Source organism: Clytia hemisphaerica, unplaced genomic scaffold (genome assembly GCF_902728285.1).
Source record: "Clytia hemisphaerica strain Z4C2 unplaced genomic scaffold, Clytia hemisphaerica genome assembly, whole genome shotgun sequence".
In the NCBI taxonomy this organism is placed as follows: Eukaryota; Metazoa; Cnidaria; class Hydrozoa; order Leptothecata; family Clytiidae; genus Clytia; species Clytia hemisphaerica.
Window position 1 is genome coordinate 445,621 of NW_027104213.1, and position 16,323 is coordinate 461,943.

Here is a 16,323-nt window from a genome sequence, read left to right on the forward strand (position 1 = left end):
GCAAAATAAAATCAACTCTGTAATTCATCATAGATGATATATCGCAGTCATTTTAAACTATTTTTTAGCTACCATTTTTTTAATTCAAAATCTGTTTTACTAATATATAGTTGCATCATTCATGTTTTCATGTTCAATTTTATTTCTCATTTTAGTTGAAAATGGAAAAGATAAAAATTGAGTATAACAAAAGTGCAATATACACATTCAACCCGGTTTCTATGACCGAACTGTGCTCTGTTTTTAATTGTAAAAGAAATGGTGCACATCTCAAAGAAGTGAAGCTTGGGACAAATATAAAAATTATATGGCTTGATGAGGAGCAACATTTTGTCATCCCTTCAAAAGCTACTGTTGCCTTTCTAATTGCTGTTCAAGACGAAGAAACAGATGAGGAGGACGAGTCGACAGAAACAACTCTGGACAATTGGAAAAAGGCACAGGTTTTGCACTTTTATCCGCAGGAGCCTGCGGAGTACCTCGTTTCTCTTTAAAGATACTAATGATTTCCTCGTTTCAGAAATGTAATGATAACAGCCTATGAAATCGTGTTCCGCCGCCGCCTGCGGATTTCCTCGTTTCAGAAATGTAATGATAACAGCCTCTGAAATCGTGTTCCGCCGCCGCCTGCGGAATCGCGGATATTCGCGGATATCCTGCGGATTTCCTCGTTTCAGAAATGTAATGATAACAGCCTCTGAAATCATGTTCCGCCGCCGCCTGCGGAATCGATATTCGTAGATATCCTGCGGATTTCCTCGTTTCAGAAATGTAATGATAACAGCCTCTGAAATCGTGTTCCGCCGCCTGCGGAATCGCGGATATTCGCGGATATCCTGCGGATTTCCTTGTTTCAGAAATGTAATGGTAACAGCCTCTGAAATCATGTTCCGCCGCCTGCGCAATCGCGGATATTCGCGGATATCCTGCGGATTTCCTCGTTTCAGAAATTTAATGATAACAGCCTCTGAAATCGTGTTCCGCCGCCGCCTGCGGAATCGCGGATATTCGTGGATATCATGCAGATTTCCTCGTTTCAGAAATGTAATGATAACAGTCTCTGAAATCGTGTTCCGCCGCCGCCTGCGGAATCGTGGATATTCGTGGATATCCTGCGGATTTCCTAATGTCAAAAATCTTGATATTATTTCAAATTTGAATTTGTACAAAGATTATTTGAATGAGAAGGTAAGCCTTTTTTGATAACTTCTTGATACGAAATTTTTCTAATTAAAAATTGCATAAATTTATCATCCTCCATTATCCTTACTCCAGATATGAATTATAGAAAAGATTTAATACTTTAATCCAAGTTATATTTCCAAGTAATCTTTTAATGTTTTTTCATAACACGATATATTGATCAAAGCTATTTTTATAAATCATAAATGACAAACATTCAATAAATAAAGAAAGCAAGGTACAACCGAAAGTTTAAAGTTTCAGAATGCATACAACTAAACTGGAAAAGAAGGAGAACACGTCAAAATGTTGAAAGAAACCTAAAAATCACAAAGATTCTTAAAAACTTTATTTAGAAGGTCTCATTTTAAAATAAACCATTGTTCAAATGACATATCTAATTTATCATAAACATATTTATAAATCAATATTTAACAGTCTATATTTCTTTCTGAGGTTCTCCTTATCGGGACATGTTTCATCGTCCAACGAATAAAATTTGAACGATTTCGATTGAGGAGACATTCTTCCAAATCCCAGATACTCTAGTCCGGCAACAAATTTCTTTCCGATATGTGACCCAGACTCGTTGTTTATTTGAGGGTATAATTTATCCCTGGATATGTGTGCAAGAGGAATTGATTCGTCTCGTAAAACTCTTTTCACTTGCTTGTGGAATGGCTTTAAGAAATCAATCGTCATGTTTTCACCTTCAGGTACTGGCTGTGATCGAATAAATCTGTTAGGATGTGTTGTCTTGGAGGTACTTTTTGTAGGCAGAAGAGCAAATGACGTCTTTACTGATAGATCTACGATATTTTGTGCCATTTCCCAATCCTGTTGAGTCACAACATTTTCGTGGACGTGTGAACTATCGTTTAGTTTGGCGAGTGAGTTTCTCAAATTGTTGATTATCGCGGAGATTCTCATCGTCAAACCCAAAGACTTGCTCTTAACACTCAACTTACATTCCTCAAAGCGATCACTTTTACGATATTCTAGGATCTCTAACTGGTAATTATCATACAGCTTAGATGCCTCTTCATCCAATGTATAGGTATTGATCTTACCAAAGTTATAATTGTAGATGTACTGAAGCAATTTTTCCATGTCGACAATTTGTACATTTTCGGATAGATACTCCTTCTTCTCGGCCATGTTGATGAAAACTTCATCAGGAAGAGCAATCAAAAATCTTTGCATAATCCCGTCATGATTACTATTATGCGAAAACTGGACTGCATAGTATGGCTGGGTGAACGCAATCAAATTAAATCTTGGGTCGGACATTTGGGTGCTCCCGCATGTTTTAGTGTCCTTCTGCTAGTCCGTAGCTGAAAGAGAAAGTATAAGATCAACTTGTTATCCTTTCGAATGAAAAGATAAAATATTTAAGGCGTAAAATCCGTGTTATAACATCATCCATTTTAGACTATTACCTTCAAAAAATCATAGAGATGAAATTGATTTCAGATATCTACAAATAATTATCGCCTCAATGGAATTAAACACAGTTTACATGGTTTAAAAGATTGCTTACCCGAAAACAAAGAAAGAAATCTTGATCTTTCACTGGAGCCGGAAATTCCCTTGTCTATAGAGTCCTTGAATGACGCAGATTCATCGTGGGACGCCAGAATACAAATGTTATTCTCACGGAGGCGTTTGAGAAGACCGTCCATCGTCCCTGAGTCGAATGTGTGTGTGTGGTCACCAGATTGGATTTGTACGTTGGATAATAGACTCATGACCGTTTTTAAAGCAGACGATTTATTCGTTCCGGAACGGCCAATTACGAGTCCAAATAAAAGTACCGGCTCGCTATGATACCCTCATATTGTACTACCGAATGCTGCATACAATACGATACTGCGGTTAGTAGCGGGATTGAAATGTATGAATTTGGTACACCTTGAATCATACAGTGATGATTGATCCATTTCGAAATGTCAACGGAGAAGGACGGCTTGTCACTTCTGAGCTTCCATGCGGAGAGTAATATTTTCTCGTAAGCGTCATTTTCGATTGGAGGGTACTTCGACATCCTGTAAAAATGTTAAAAGAAATTATTAAGAATATAAATGATGTTGCTAACATAAGTAACTAAGTATTAAAAAAAGAATTCTTTGAATATTATTTTACAGACGCATACACATTTTTTATTAGTTCACTTACTTTAAAAAGCAAAACCAATCCAACGAAAAATATCAAGTCAAACGTCTTTCCACAAAGACTGCCAAAATCAAAATGAACTCAATCTAGTGCAACCGACGTTTAAAAGCAGAGAAAATGACGTTAATTAACGAAGACACTCCATTGAGACTAATTCTATCAAGTTAAAATACTGTGACGTCATTTTCTATCATTTTAAATGTCGGTTGCACTATATTGAAGTTCATTTTGAAAAAAGTGTGTACAAGAGGGAGAAGACAAACCGTGGACCCCCGATATGGACCACCAATATGGACCCCTAATGGACCCCCTCAAAAACGGCAAGAAATACCAAAAACAGCTCTGAACAACTCTAGTTTGAAATAATTTATGTCATGCACTTCCAATATCACATTGAGTACGATAAGTCTTTTTTAAGATTTATTCCGAGTTATTCCGAGTTATTCGAACTTAACATTCTGCTGAGTTTGATCTTTTACTTGAGCTGCTCTGCTCAGTCCAAATAAATATGGATATACTCAAGAACAATGTTTTTTGGCTTAACAAACCATAGATTGAGACATGAAGAGCCGAGTTACAACTCAAGTAACTCGAACTTTCATAATATTACCCATAATTGTTTGCCTCTGAAAAAAGATTTCGTGGATGATACCTACATAAAAAGTCCCTCCTTTGATAATAAACTTTTATTTTCTAGAGGAAGTTATACAAGCAACTCGAACACTCCTAAATGTAACTCTTCAATGTAACTCGGGCCTCATGTGCCTTCTGAGAGAGCTCATTAGCTTCTGACTGACGTCATTTTATATCCGCTTACACTACCAGCATCACATTGGGTATAGTTCTATTATTTTGTGATTTTGTCTTAACAGATGTCATATTTAAAGAATTCAATATCATTTTGATTAGCAAATGTCATTTTGTCATGAAAATAACAATAAACTATCTGACCAAGCTCATTACTCTAAAACAACCCTCTCTGAGAAGTCACAAGCTTCTGATTGGTGTCTTTTTATATCCATTCACACTATCTACATCACTTTCGGTATAATAAATATTTTGAATGTTTTTGTCTTAAGAAACGTCATATTTTAAGATTCTGTCAATATTTTTCTCAAATATCAACATTGTGTCAACATTTCAACAATAGAACAAATCACCCTGAACGAACTGAATTTATGTCTAAATAACAGAATGTAACATGTAACTCTACAACTGTTGTAATATGTTTATATTATATAGGACGACTAATATAGCACAAATAACTACCTATTTAATGTTGGGAAATACCCACAATGCTTTTGTCACCATTTAAAGGGGGTCCATTAGGGGTCCATATTGGTGGTCCATATTGGGGTCCATATTGGGGGTCCATATCAGGGGTCCACGGTTTGTCTTCTCCCGTGTACAAGATGAAGATCAGCAATAATATATTATACAATATTTTTAGTTTTAATGAGAAAGTTCCCATGAGAACTCCTCATCGCTTTCAATTAATATCAACACCTTTTATGGAGTATGTATGGGCAAGACCACAAGAGTGGCTTGATAGATATACTTGATGTTGAACCTGATGTCTTTTTTTCACCATGTGAATCAATGTTATCAAAAATTATCGAGAAATCGCATTTCGAAGAAAATAAAAAAGGTGATGCCAGAATTTACGATGATAATTGGCAGTACTTCATGGTCAGTAGTGTTACAGGATTTTCAAAGAAGGTGTTGCATACCACCGATATGCAGATTTCCATTGGAGTGGTTTCGTTTGAAAGTGCATCATCTATATACAACAATGTCAATGATGTTAAAGAAAAACCTTTAATGTCTGACAGGTGAATGTTACTTTTTAAATGCCTGCCATGTAATACTTTATTTACACCTTTCGTAGACTCAAGCAATTTGTAATGACATGGTGAATTATGTGTTTTGTCACGGTTTTCAATTTTTGATTTACTCCACTATTTAGGCTATTTATTTAGGCTTGAAACTGGATGGTTTGTATATAAGGCATCGATTTATTGTAAAGAGTTCAATACTTGGCCACGAAAATCTAAGACTAAGGAATTCGACTTGGAGAAATTTTGTGCAGATAATTACGAACAAATTCGTAGAATCGTTGACTCAAAATGGTTGAAGCATGTTTGTAACGAGACAGGCTGTAAGGAACGTCTCATAGTGATAGATGGGAATGAAAAATGTTACCGAATGATCTGTTCTACGAAGAAAGAAATCCGCTAAAGGTGAGGTAAATTCTTACAAGGTTTGCATTAAAAATGCAAAAAGAGACAACCAATACACTAAGACATCGGAATATTGCGAATTACATCAAAATGGGCAATCAACTGTACTTGACGATGTTGTATTAGATTTACGTCCTCGCACTCGGTTATTTTGTAAGACCTTTCATGAAAGTGTGACGTCCAATGAAGGTTGCAAAAAGGAAGAAAGTATCGATAGGTTTTATGATCACACAGCAGGCTTGTTTTATGTTTTCCGATCGTGTGGGACTTTCACACTGGGAAATGTATACACATGAAAGTTTGAGTTGTGTTTTTACGTATCTCGTCGATTTATTTGGCAATGAGCCTTCGGATCATATTTCTGGTGTTGTTTATGATCGTGCGTGCGACTTACATCCGTTCAACCATCGATTGGCAACCGAAGGTAATCAACACGCAAAAGTTTACGAATTACTCAATTATGTCGTGGACATTTTTCATGGTGAGAAACATACCCAATCTAAGTGTGTTCTTGGAAATGAGCAGTGCTTTTATCATCCGCACCTTGAGAAATTTGAACATTTTCGTAAAATGAGCACCGAGATCGCCGAATAACCATTTGCAAGGATAAATCACGAGAAAAATGTCTTACGCAAAACGACTAATGTTTTTGAAATTTATAGACGATAATTCTAATGAATTTAGGGTTATGAATTGTTCTGAACACATGATTCCAGCTGCTTTTGGATTTTATAATTTCCGTTTAATTAAAATGTAAATTTTTTATTATTGTTAATAGATTTAAATTTTTGATAGTAATTTTTTAATTTAAATTTTATTATTTCAAGTTTGTCAAATAATTAGTTGAAAGAATTTTATGAACTCGAATCTCCTCAGTTTGAGTATGAATTTGAATATCTGAAGAATGGAGGTATTTTTGAATTGCAAGTTATGATTTGAGTACCTATGTAATTCAAAATTCATGAATTATAAAGTTTGTTAACCCTACCTCGGCCGGGCTTTTTTGGAGCATAATACGCCGGTGGCGAAAAAGCATCATGTAATCTGTCAAGGATGTCAGGCGGATGATGATTTTAAGAGACGTTACAATTTAAAGATATCTGCCGGACTTCCGCAGGCAGCGGCGGAAGATGATTTTAATAGACGTTAGAATTTAAGGATATCCGCAGGACTTCCGCGATTCCACAGGCGGCGGCGGAAGATGATTTTAATAGACGTTAGAATTTAAGGATATCCGCCGGACTTCCGCGATTCCGCAGGCGGCGGCGGAAGATGATTTTAATAGACGTTAGAATTTAAGGATATCCGCCGGACTTCCGCGATTCCGCAGGCGGCGGCGGAAGATGATTTTAATAGACGTTAGAATTTAAGGATATCAGCCGGACTTCCGCGATTCCGCAGGCGGCGGATGATTTAAGTACCTATGTATCTATTCTGTAATAATGGAATGATAGTATCATTCGAGGATATGTTAATTTCCGCCGGATCCTGCGGAGAGGAATGAAAAATCTGTGCCCTAATGGACAATTGGAAATGGAATGGGCGAAGAGGTAATTCTGCCAATATCAATAACCTTTGTTCTGGACAACAGGCTGAACCAGGTTTTAAGCGTAAGAAAGATACATTTCTAAATTGTCCACCTACAAAGAAAACTACAAGCACATCAGTACCACCACGGTTAGTTGAGATTTGCGAACTCAAGGAAAACAAAGAGAAAGAAATTGATGAGCTAAACCCAATCTTTGAAGTTCCCATTAATATTTCACAACTGGATCAATTGAATGTGAGAACATTGACCAGAGAAATTCGCAACCAAGTTGGAACACCAATACGGGATATGCCCAACACCCGTGGTAAGTTCATTCTTTCTTTTTCTTGATGCTTTAACTCATTGCAAAGATGTGTATTAGATGGGAATATTTATACTGACTTTTCAAATCTCCCTAAAAACCTATTTTTATGGGAAGCTATGGTATTTTGTAGCAAAAAGCAAAAAAAAAATAGAGCTTAACCTCGCTTTAAAAATCTTTTATCGCATTTTTTAGGTTTTTGTAAAATTGCAGGTCAAAATAGGAGAAGAAATCATCAAGTTTTGCATTTTCTTCTCATTGACTTCATTTTCAACCCCTACTTTTAACCATTTTTGAAATCTACATAAAATTTCTCATAATTTGATATATAACATGCATATGTTCCTGAAAAATCAACATAGGCTAAATCTGAGCCTGCTGCTACGGTTCTGAAAAAACTGCTTTGGAATGATGTCCTTATTACAGGTTTTTTTCAGGTATGGAATCAAAAGGCCTCTTTTGCAAGCTGAGTCACTTTTTTATAGGACTTGGACTGGTTAAATCTATGATTTGAGGCTTTCAAATCCATTTTTTCACTGACTAGTACTAGGTCAGAGTTTTTGTCACTCCGTGACGGAAAATTTTCAATAGCCTGTAAAAATCTATGAGAGTGGAATCAGGTCTTCATTTTCTCCATGAAACATCAACCCATTAGTGTTAATCAGAAACCTAAAAAAGAAATTCAAAAATCAACCCACAAGATTTTCTGTAGCCCTCTTTAGTTTGTCACGCTGTGATGCAAAATTTTTTTTTGTCAATTGTATTTGAATTGAGATTTCTTTGCTTGAAAATTCTTCAAATAGGTAGAGTTTATCAGAAGATGCAAAAAATTGAGTCAAAAATCCAGAATTACAATGAACTAGAGGTCCTGCAAGGTGGATTTTCTCATTTTTGATCAAAATGTTACGGAGACTATTTTTGGAAAAACCCGGCCTTTTTTTAGGATTTGGTGCATGTTTCAACTTTCAAAGTTAATTTTTCTCATTCTTGTATGTATTTATGACAACTTGACATTAAAATGATAATGTTTCTTACAAATTCAGAAAAATAATTTCCTATTTCACATTTGTGATTTTTGATGTTACATCACTTTTTGGGCCAAAATTGGGTCATTTTTAGGCCGAAATCCAAAAAAACAACAAAAATAACCTGAAAATAACCCTACCATGTTATATATCAGTGGAAGTGGAATTTTGAGTAGATTTTGAATATCCAAGTTTCATGTCCTAAAAAACAACTTAACTCAAATTATTATGCTTTAACAGCTAAAAAAAGACATGGGTACGAGCTTTTTGCTTATAGCTATTGATATATTTTCGCTTTACATCCAACAAAAAAACAGATGACTGATTTCCTTTAAAGTGATATTCCACTGGGCTATCAATGTAGAATTTAGACACGGCAAGGAACAAAATCATTATTATACTATATTTTATGCCAATTTCTGTGCTAAGTTTCATTATATATCAGATGCTAAAGGCGTTTTGTATTTTTTTTTAATTGGTCTTGATTGATATAACGTGGTTCCAGGGAAATGGAGCTTTTCTTTGCCCAGTTGTAGTTTCCTAAATTTTAGGAGATTTGTCAAAAATTCATTGACGAAACAGGTCATAAAATCTCCAAAAATGGGCTAAAATAATATGCTCTGTCTTGACAAGACAAGATACAAAGCCCAGTATTTCTTTGTTGAAGCCCAAACTTTGTGAAAGACAAGTTGATTTAAAAATGGCCTATTAATTGGACTTTCCAGATTTGTGATTTTGGTCTTAATTAATGTGCCAATTTAGCCCCCTTTTAAACTCCTATCATTGAAGGAATAAGAGCTAATTAAAAATTCTAATCAAATCATATGCTTTAATGAATCAATCTCAAACAAGGTGCAAAGACCTTTATCTTTATCTTTACTGATTTGGTTACAATTTTTGTCAATAGCTGTCCAGTTGGAGATTTCCGAAGGGAGAAAACAGCTTTTCCTGTTATGATTGACATTTTTTGACACTATCATTAAGAGAATCTAAAATATTGCACATGTCATTTTTTTAGCCAAACATATAGTGGCTTGGAAGTCCTAGCCTCGTCTTTTTTTTAGGTAAAACTCTAACAAGACATATTTCTATGCCAGCATTAGGCCATCCATATTTGTTATTTTCCAGTCTGAGGGTCAACTCAATTATTGATGGTTGAATTTTTTTTCTTTTCAGGACTTGAATACTGGAACTCTAAAAGTGCCCTTTATGCACTGAGCGCCAATCTCTACAAGAAATGGAGAAGAGAGATGTGGTTCATGGTAAAAAGAGAATATGATCTTTATGATTCTGATTCCAATTTCGATTCCAGTTTAAGTGATTTTCTACCACCGGCGCCAGTTCTTCCAAAGTCAAAAAATATTGTTCCAGAGGCTCCTTCCCTAACTGGTGGTTCTGCAATTACAAGTGACCAAAGCACTGCAAACGTGTTATCTTTACAACAAAAGGAATTAAAAGACCCAATTCTTTTGCTAACAACAAAAGTTGACACTCTTCAGCCCAACAGAAGGACATCCCTGAAATTATTCAATCAATTCAATTCAATAAAGGATTGTTTCAGATGTGCTATTTGCGCAAATTTTAACTTTGGTATTACGTTTTGCAGTTCATGTCAACGTAATCTTGGTTGTGTACAATGCATCACAATATTAGATGAATGTCCTCGATACAGGGCTCAATTCGAAAGCACGCCTATCGTATATAGAATTACTGGACTGGAAGAAATCCTCATGAAAGAATAACATGAAACTCTCGCTTTAAACACCTGATTTTCATATTAGACTAAAGCATACTTAAATTTTGTTTTGTTGGGAGAAATACCGGATGACTCAAAAGAAATTTCGCTCGTTTCTTGGCGAATTGGAATAATAAGAAGAATAAGAATTTGATGTATTTGATACCCCTTTTTACTTGTTTTTGCACTTTTCGAAAAGTGAATTTAAAGGTCATAACTTGGTAACCAATGAATCAAATTTAAAAAGGTATACCTCAGAATTTAAGTTCCACTATCATCTTTCTAAAAAAAAATATTTGGTTTTGGATCAAGATTATTTTCGGCTGCAAAAATTTGCCAAACGTGTGAAGTTTTTTTAAAAGTCAGTACTGGGTATTTTACAGCCTTTTTTATTTCATCAACTTTTTTATGCCAAATTTCACAATCCTTTTCATATTGATTCATAATGCGTGCAAGTTATTACTTTTGTATTGTCATTAAGTGTAATTGACTTGCAAAAGCAATTAATGCAAGGGATGATGGGATTAAAACTCGGACAAATAGTAATTTTGATGTTTATTTTTAGAATCACTACGGTATGCTATTGCTTTGTTAAATGTCGGAACAGCTCGGTTTTTAAAGTATGTACCAATTTTTCAAAGAATTAGCTTAACTCGGAACAACTCGGTTTTTTAAGTATACACCAGTTTATGAAGAATTTGATTAACTCGTCGGAACAGCTCGGTTTTTGAAGTATCCGTTTTTCGAAAAATTTGATTAACTCGGAACAACTCGGTTTTTGAAGTAAGTATTCTTCTTCTTATTATTGTTATATATATATTAACAACTCGGTTTTTGAAATGACGGTTCTTCGAAAAAAATTTAACTCGGAACAACTCGGTTTTTGGAGTATGTACAGTTTTAATAATAAATAACTCGGAATAACTAGATTCTGAGAAGCAGAAAAGCTGATTTTACTTTGGCCGTAAAGGTATGAAGAATATCTTATTCATATGTTTTATTTATAACTATGAATGCTAATCTAAAAGAACAAGAGAAAGATATATATAATATAAAATCCTATAAGGTACTGCCATGGTTGACCTTCAAGATGCTATATCTTTTACCCAGCATCTAAAGTCACAGATGTATTTGCATTTTCTGAACGGCATTAGGTGTAGAAAATTCCTTTACCCCGTTTTCATAACTTATTTTCAATATCCAAGGAGCTAGAGTGAATTATATGCAATTTTTATCTAATTTTGGTGTTAAAATATTTCCTTTCGACGCAAATATATTATTTTGAATCCGTCTCAAACCAGCAAAAACATGCTCATTTTTAAGTATAACCACCATTCTTTCAAAATAAACAAAAATCGTTTAATTCTGATAAATCTACAAGTCAGAATCTTCATTTTAATGAAAACCTCCGTTTTGGGGGTCGTCACCGTTTTAGGGGCCTTATACTATATACAAGAAAAGCTTATTTACCAGTAGATACACCTCAAAAACACATACACCTCAAAAACTACAAAGTTGTATATTTTGCTCTCGGGACCCCTAAACCTATTTGACTCAGAAATTTTTTAAATTTTCACAACCACATATAAATGTTCTTTCAAAAAATACCAAACTTTATAAATTTTAAACACGTCAAAGTACCTTAAACTTCGAATCTATTCAAAATTTTATCATAATTTGCTTTAAAAAATCAGGTTTTTTGGCCTTACAGACCAGGCAATTGAATTTAAGGTCAGAAAACCTATACTTTTTAGATACCTATACTTACTGTAGATATGGAAAAATCATTGTCTTTTTAATAGATAGTCGTCAAAGAAAGTAATTAGACCTCCAATTGTTATCAAATTTTTGTAGTTTTTGAGGTGTACCAGCCAAAAAAAAGTGATTTGAGCAATTAACTTTAAAATCAACTTTGTCATATTTTAATCATTCAAATGACATGAGACACAAAAAAATTCAACTAAATCAACATCAAAAATCATAAATCAAAATAAATCTATAAACTAAAATGACATGTTTTTTAGAGATAGCCTATCAATTTTTACAGCATTCTCAAAATGATCACGAATCTCCTTATAATCAGGAATATTCCATTTTAGGTTACGTCGAGGAACAGCTTTTATTGGACCATCTATTATATCCTCAATCTGAAATAGGAATGCATCTGCATTTTCAGGAGCTTCGTCCATCATTGTTCCTTTCCCAAGTTTGGGGTTTAAGCATTTTAGGATAACGGAGACAACCTTTCCATCGACATCATCTAGAAATCTCATTTCTAAACGACCAATACATAATTGATTGGATTTTTTGTTGAACGTACCCCAACGTACCACTTTTTAAGAACATCATCTTCTTTTGTTGGTGGACAAAGCTTTTTCCATGTGTCAAGAAGCTTAGCTGAAACCTTTTCATTTGTAGCTGTCTCCTCATCTTTAGAAGAGGTTTCAGCATCTTCAAAAACATCTTCGAATTCGTTTTCATCACTAGTAAAGTCACTTTCATACTCAGACTCGGTACTGAGCTTCCGTTTATTATCTTTGAAAACTTCTCCCTTTGGCAGTGTTATCATGATTGGTTTCTTTCCATTGACCTGACATTTATTTTTGCTGCAAACTGACCTTTTCACCTCAAAACAAACTGGGCACTGCTTGAGTCCCTTAGCTTCACATTCACCGTCAGAACAGACACAATTTTTCTTGCATCTGAAAAATGCTTCTTTTTCCCAATTTTTCTGCTGTAGTTTTTCTTCCTTTTGCTGTTCCTTTTTCTGCTTTTCTTTTTCAATCGCTTCCACTCTGCTTAAGATGTCTTGAGCTTCCATGCTGCCATGTACGTTGGTGATTCGGATGTTTTTCGTTTTCTCTAATTCCTTGGGTTTGACTTTTTTTATTGATAACAATCCAGGTATTTCTTCTAATTTCAAGCTTTTTTCGTAGCCATCTTTGATTATTCCTTGGTACTGCTCACACATGCATTTCCAATATTCAACAGAACCGTATTTGTACTTTGATTGTGCGAGCTTCGACATTGATTTAGGGGTGCTTGGTGTCTCAGCAGATGATCCTAAAGTAGCTCTAGCCGAAGTACGGGTGCATCTTTTATTCGGTGTACTCGGTCCAGGCTTTTCTATATCCTTGTCTTTATTCATAATGAGGGCCGCTTGTTCGAATTTATCTTGTTGCATATCTTCAACATTAAGCCCATCTTTGGAGATACCAACTCGTTTAGCAGCTTTCAGTATTGTTTCCTCCGTAGCCCATTTTTCCCATATCTCTCCTAAGATGTTCATAAAACCTTCTCGGTTGATCGTTTGAAAGCCAGGGAAAAGTTCGTCTCTTTTACTGTTGTATTCTTTATGCAAACTTTGATTTGGATGTTGGTCGAGTAACTGTGTCACCCCAGTTGTATCTGGTGGCGATATGAACAAATTAATTTTATGTTCCCTGAGGAACTTTAATACTTTATAATCAAATCTTGAGCTATGCCCATCAGCCAACATAACTACTGGTCGTTGAATTTTCTTTTCGTCAAGATACTTATCAAACAAGCGGTAACATTCAAGGAGAGATTTGTTGTCTTGACTGCCTTTTTCAGTGGAAGATATCAAGAGATTGTTGATCTTCTTTGCAACTGGCTTCGGGCACATATGTGTTGTTATGCCTTTTCCAGAGAACAATACCTGAGAGACAGCCATTTCTCCTAAAAATAAAGAAAATGGTCAAATTATATTCATAACATTTTTTAAAAATAATTCGACCTTTGATAAGTTTTAGCATGATTCATTAAAAATACTATAGAATATGCTGTAAATAATACCTGCTAATGAAACAACTGGACAAATGGTCACAGATTCACGATTCTCCCGCATCATCTTTTTGCATGATTCTCCGCGAGCGGCGTATGCCAAACCAGATTGAGTAGCATCGACTCCATAGTTAACAAACTGCGGTGTTTCATCGTGGTTAAATACCCTTGAAGTATCGATATCTCCTGTCCATACTCCAGGTTCAACTTTCTCAGCATTTTTAAAGATCTCGCACGAAATTAACTCTTCGGCCAGGTCGTCTACATAAGAGAAAAATTAAACAGAGTATTAATTGATGCCTACTGCGCTCAAAATTTGACCTAAATTTAATGTTTTAAAACAAGGTTGAGACGTTGCATTACCATCAGTTTTAAAATGCGTGAAATTGTAATTACCTAGATGCACCTCAGCCATCTCTCTCGTACAATTTAGTGCTCTATTGATGGAAACCGTGCCTTGTCGTTTCAGAGAAATATCAGGGTTTTCTGCTTCAAACCTTTGCCAGAATGATTGCGAGAGGCTAGTGAAAGAAAGCATATGAATATTATTTTGGTTGTGAAACATCAAAAAACTAAAACGCAATATTTTCAGACCTCTAACTTCGTCTTGCTGGCTAAGTTCATGGACTGGTACTCATTGAATATTTGATTATCGAATTACATACCTCTTTTTCTCCAACGTATGTTTAGCGTTAGCAGATAGCTTCACAAATTTCCGACCACCACGCAACTTCAAATTACAATGCTGCCTTATTTTCAACACATCTATTATGAGATTCGTGATATCTCTTCTCGATATCCCCTGATGGCACCTATTTTTGTTTTTGGCAAATTCTACGACCGATCTTTCCTCCTCTGGTGTCAAAATTCTCTGGTGTTCTTTTTTGCTGTTGATCTTTTTTTCTTTCAATCTTCGATCTATGGTACCACGATCTTTAATCAATGGAAACCGTCCTGTTTTTAGAGCACTGTAACCCTTTTTCCCATTTATCTTACACCATTCCACAGCCTCCTCAATTTGAGCACTCTTTTCGTTGATTTGTTTTCTTTTCACTGCAGCTTCGGCCTTAGAACTTGGCTTACCATATACCATCACAACACGTTTTTTCACTTTAAATTCAAATTTTGGCTTGACCATTATGTATCTTAAATTGCTTTTAATCTCTACGCAAAAACAGTTACCACACTTTATCAAGCACCGTATTTTTTGAAGTTAACCTTTTTCGTCTAGCTAAGGTTAGGGAAATCTGAACCCAAATTATACCATATGTTCTTTTTTCGGTTTTCTGCTCTGAACTTTTGATTTTCTCTCTCTTGACTTGTTATTATGTCTTGTCGATTTCTCTTTTTTATATAAAAGTTGAAATCGACATCAAAACATTCGAAAAGAAGAGAAAATGGAATGGTTTTATAACCAGCAAATATAAGCCAAAATAACTCGCAAATTTTTATAGACCATAGAAAACGGGCATAAAAACCTGAAAGATGAGAATTTTGACATAAGATTTGAAACAGGATTAGTGCTTGTACCATAAAATGATAATCTGGCAGCAAAATCTTTTTCTTTTGATTTTTTAATCTGTGAGCAAGGCTTTAGTTTTGTAGTTTTTGAGGTGTATTAGTGTAGTTTTTGAGGTGTTTTTCGGTTTTAAGAAAAAATTTTGAAAACATTTTGTAATCCGTTGGCTGATTACTAAATTAACAACATTCCAGCCAATCAGTATCCAAAATTTGAAATCAAAAACACTTTTTTGTAAAAAGTTATTGAAGAAAAACCATTTTGTAGTTTTTGAGGTGTATAACGCTAAAAATGCACTTTTTCCCTACCTTGTAAAAAACAGGAATCTAATTTAAAAAAAAAAGTTACACCCAGGGAAGACATTCATATATAGCCTACTTTAAACACAAAAAGTTTTATTCCAAAATTCCAGTCATATAAAGAGATAGAGGGGGCCTCTTTTTTTTGTAGTTTTTCAGGTGTATCTACTGGTACAAGTAAACTAAAATATTACAGGGTCCAATGTATTTGTCTATCAATCATAAATCAGCAACAAATCTTTGGTTCAAAAACCAAAACGTGGGTAAAAATACCATTGACTCAAAGTTCTCCTCTTGCGGCATCTTCATCTGGTAAGAAATTGACCAACCACTCAGCTCGAAAGACAGTTGTGAAGAGATTGAAAGCCGACAGTGTTCCTCGTTCAGAGATAATCGGCATCACTGGACACAAAAATGAGGCTGGTTTGGATCCCTACGACAGCGGTGACGAGGTGGAGCAAAGAAAAATTTCCCATGCTATTGACAACGTCCCTTGC

General features: G+C 35.0%; 1 protein-coding gene across 1 annotated transcript; it reads right to left on the reverse strand.

The window, feature by feature from the left end:
• Positions 1–12,479: 12,479 nt before the first annotated feature.
• Positions 12,480–15,848, reverse strand: LOC136815679 (uncharacterized). The gene is made up of 4 exons (XM_067072123.1): positions 14,674–15,848; positions 14,405–14,529; positions 14,021–14,269; positions 12,480–13,903 (listed from the first exon to the last, which is right to left on the reverse strand). Exons 1-4 carry the CDS (start codon positions 15,144–15,146, stop codon positions 12,480–12,482), a joined length of 2,271 nt encoding a protein of 756 aa, XP_066928224.1. The 5' UTR covers positions 15,147–15,848.
• Between the last annotated feature and the right edge of the window lie 475 nt (positions 15,849–16,323).

Bases quoted from the DNA above. Each gene is read 5' to 3' on its own strand.
- LOC136815679 (XM_067072123.1), bottom strand. From the start codon at position 15,146: ATGGTCAAGCCAAAATTTGAATTTAAAGTGAAAAAACGTGTTGTGATG. The intron at 14,530-14,673 runs GTATGTAATTCG...TTCTTTCACTAG, and splicing joins CATACGTTGGAGAAAAAGAG to CCTCTCGCAATCATTCTGGC. The intron at 14,270-14,404 runs GTAATTACAATT...TCTCTTATGTAG, and splicing joins GATGGCTGAGGTGCATCTAG to ACGACCTGGCCGAAGAGTTA.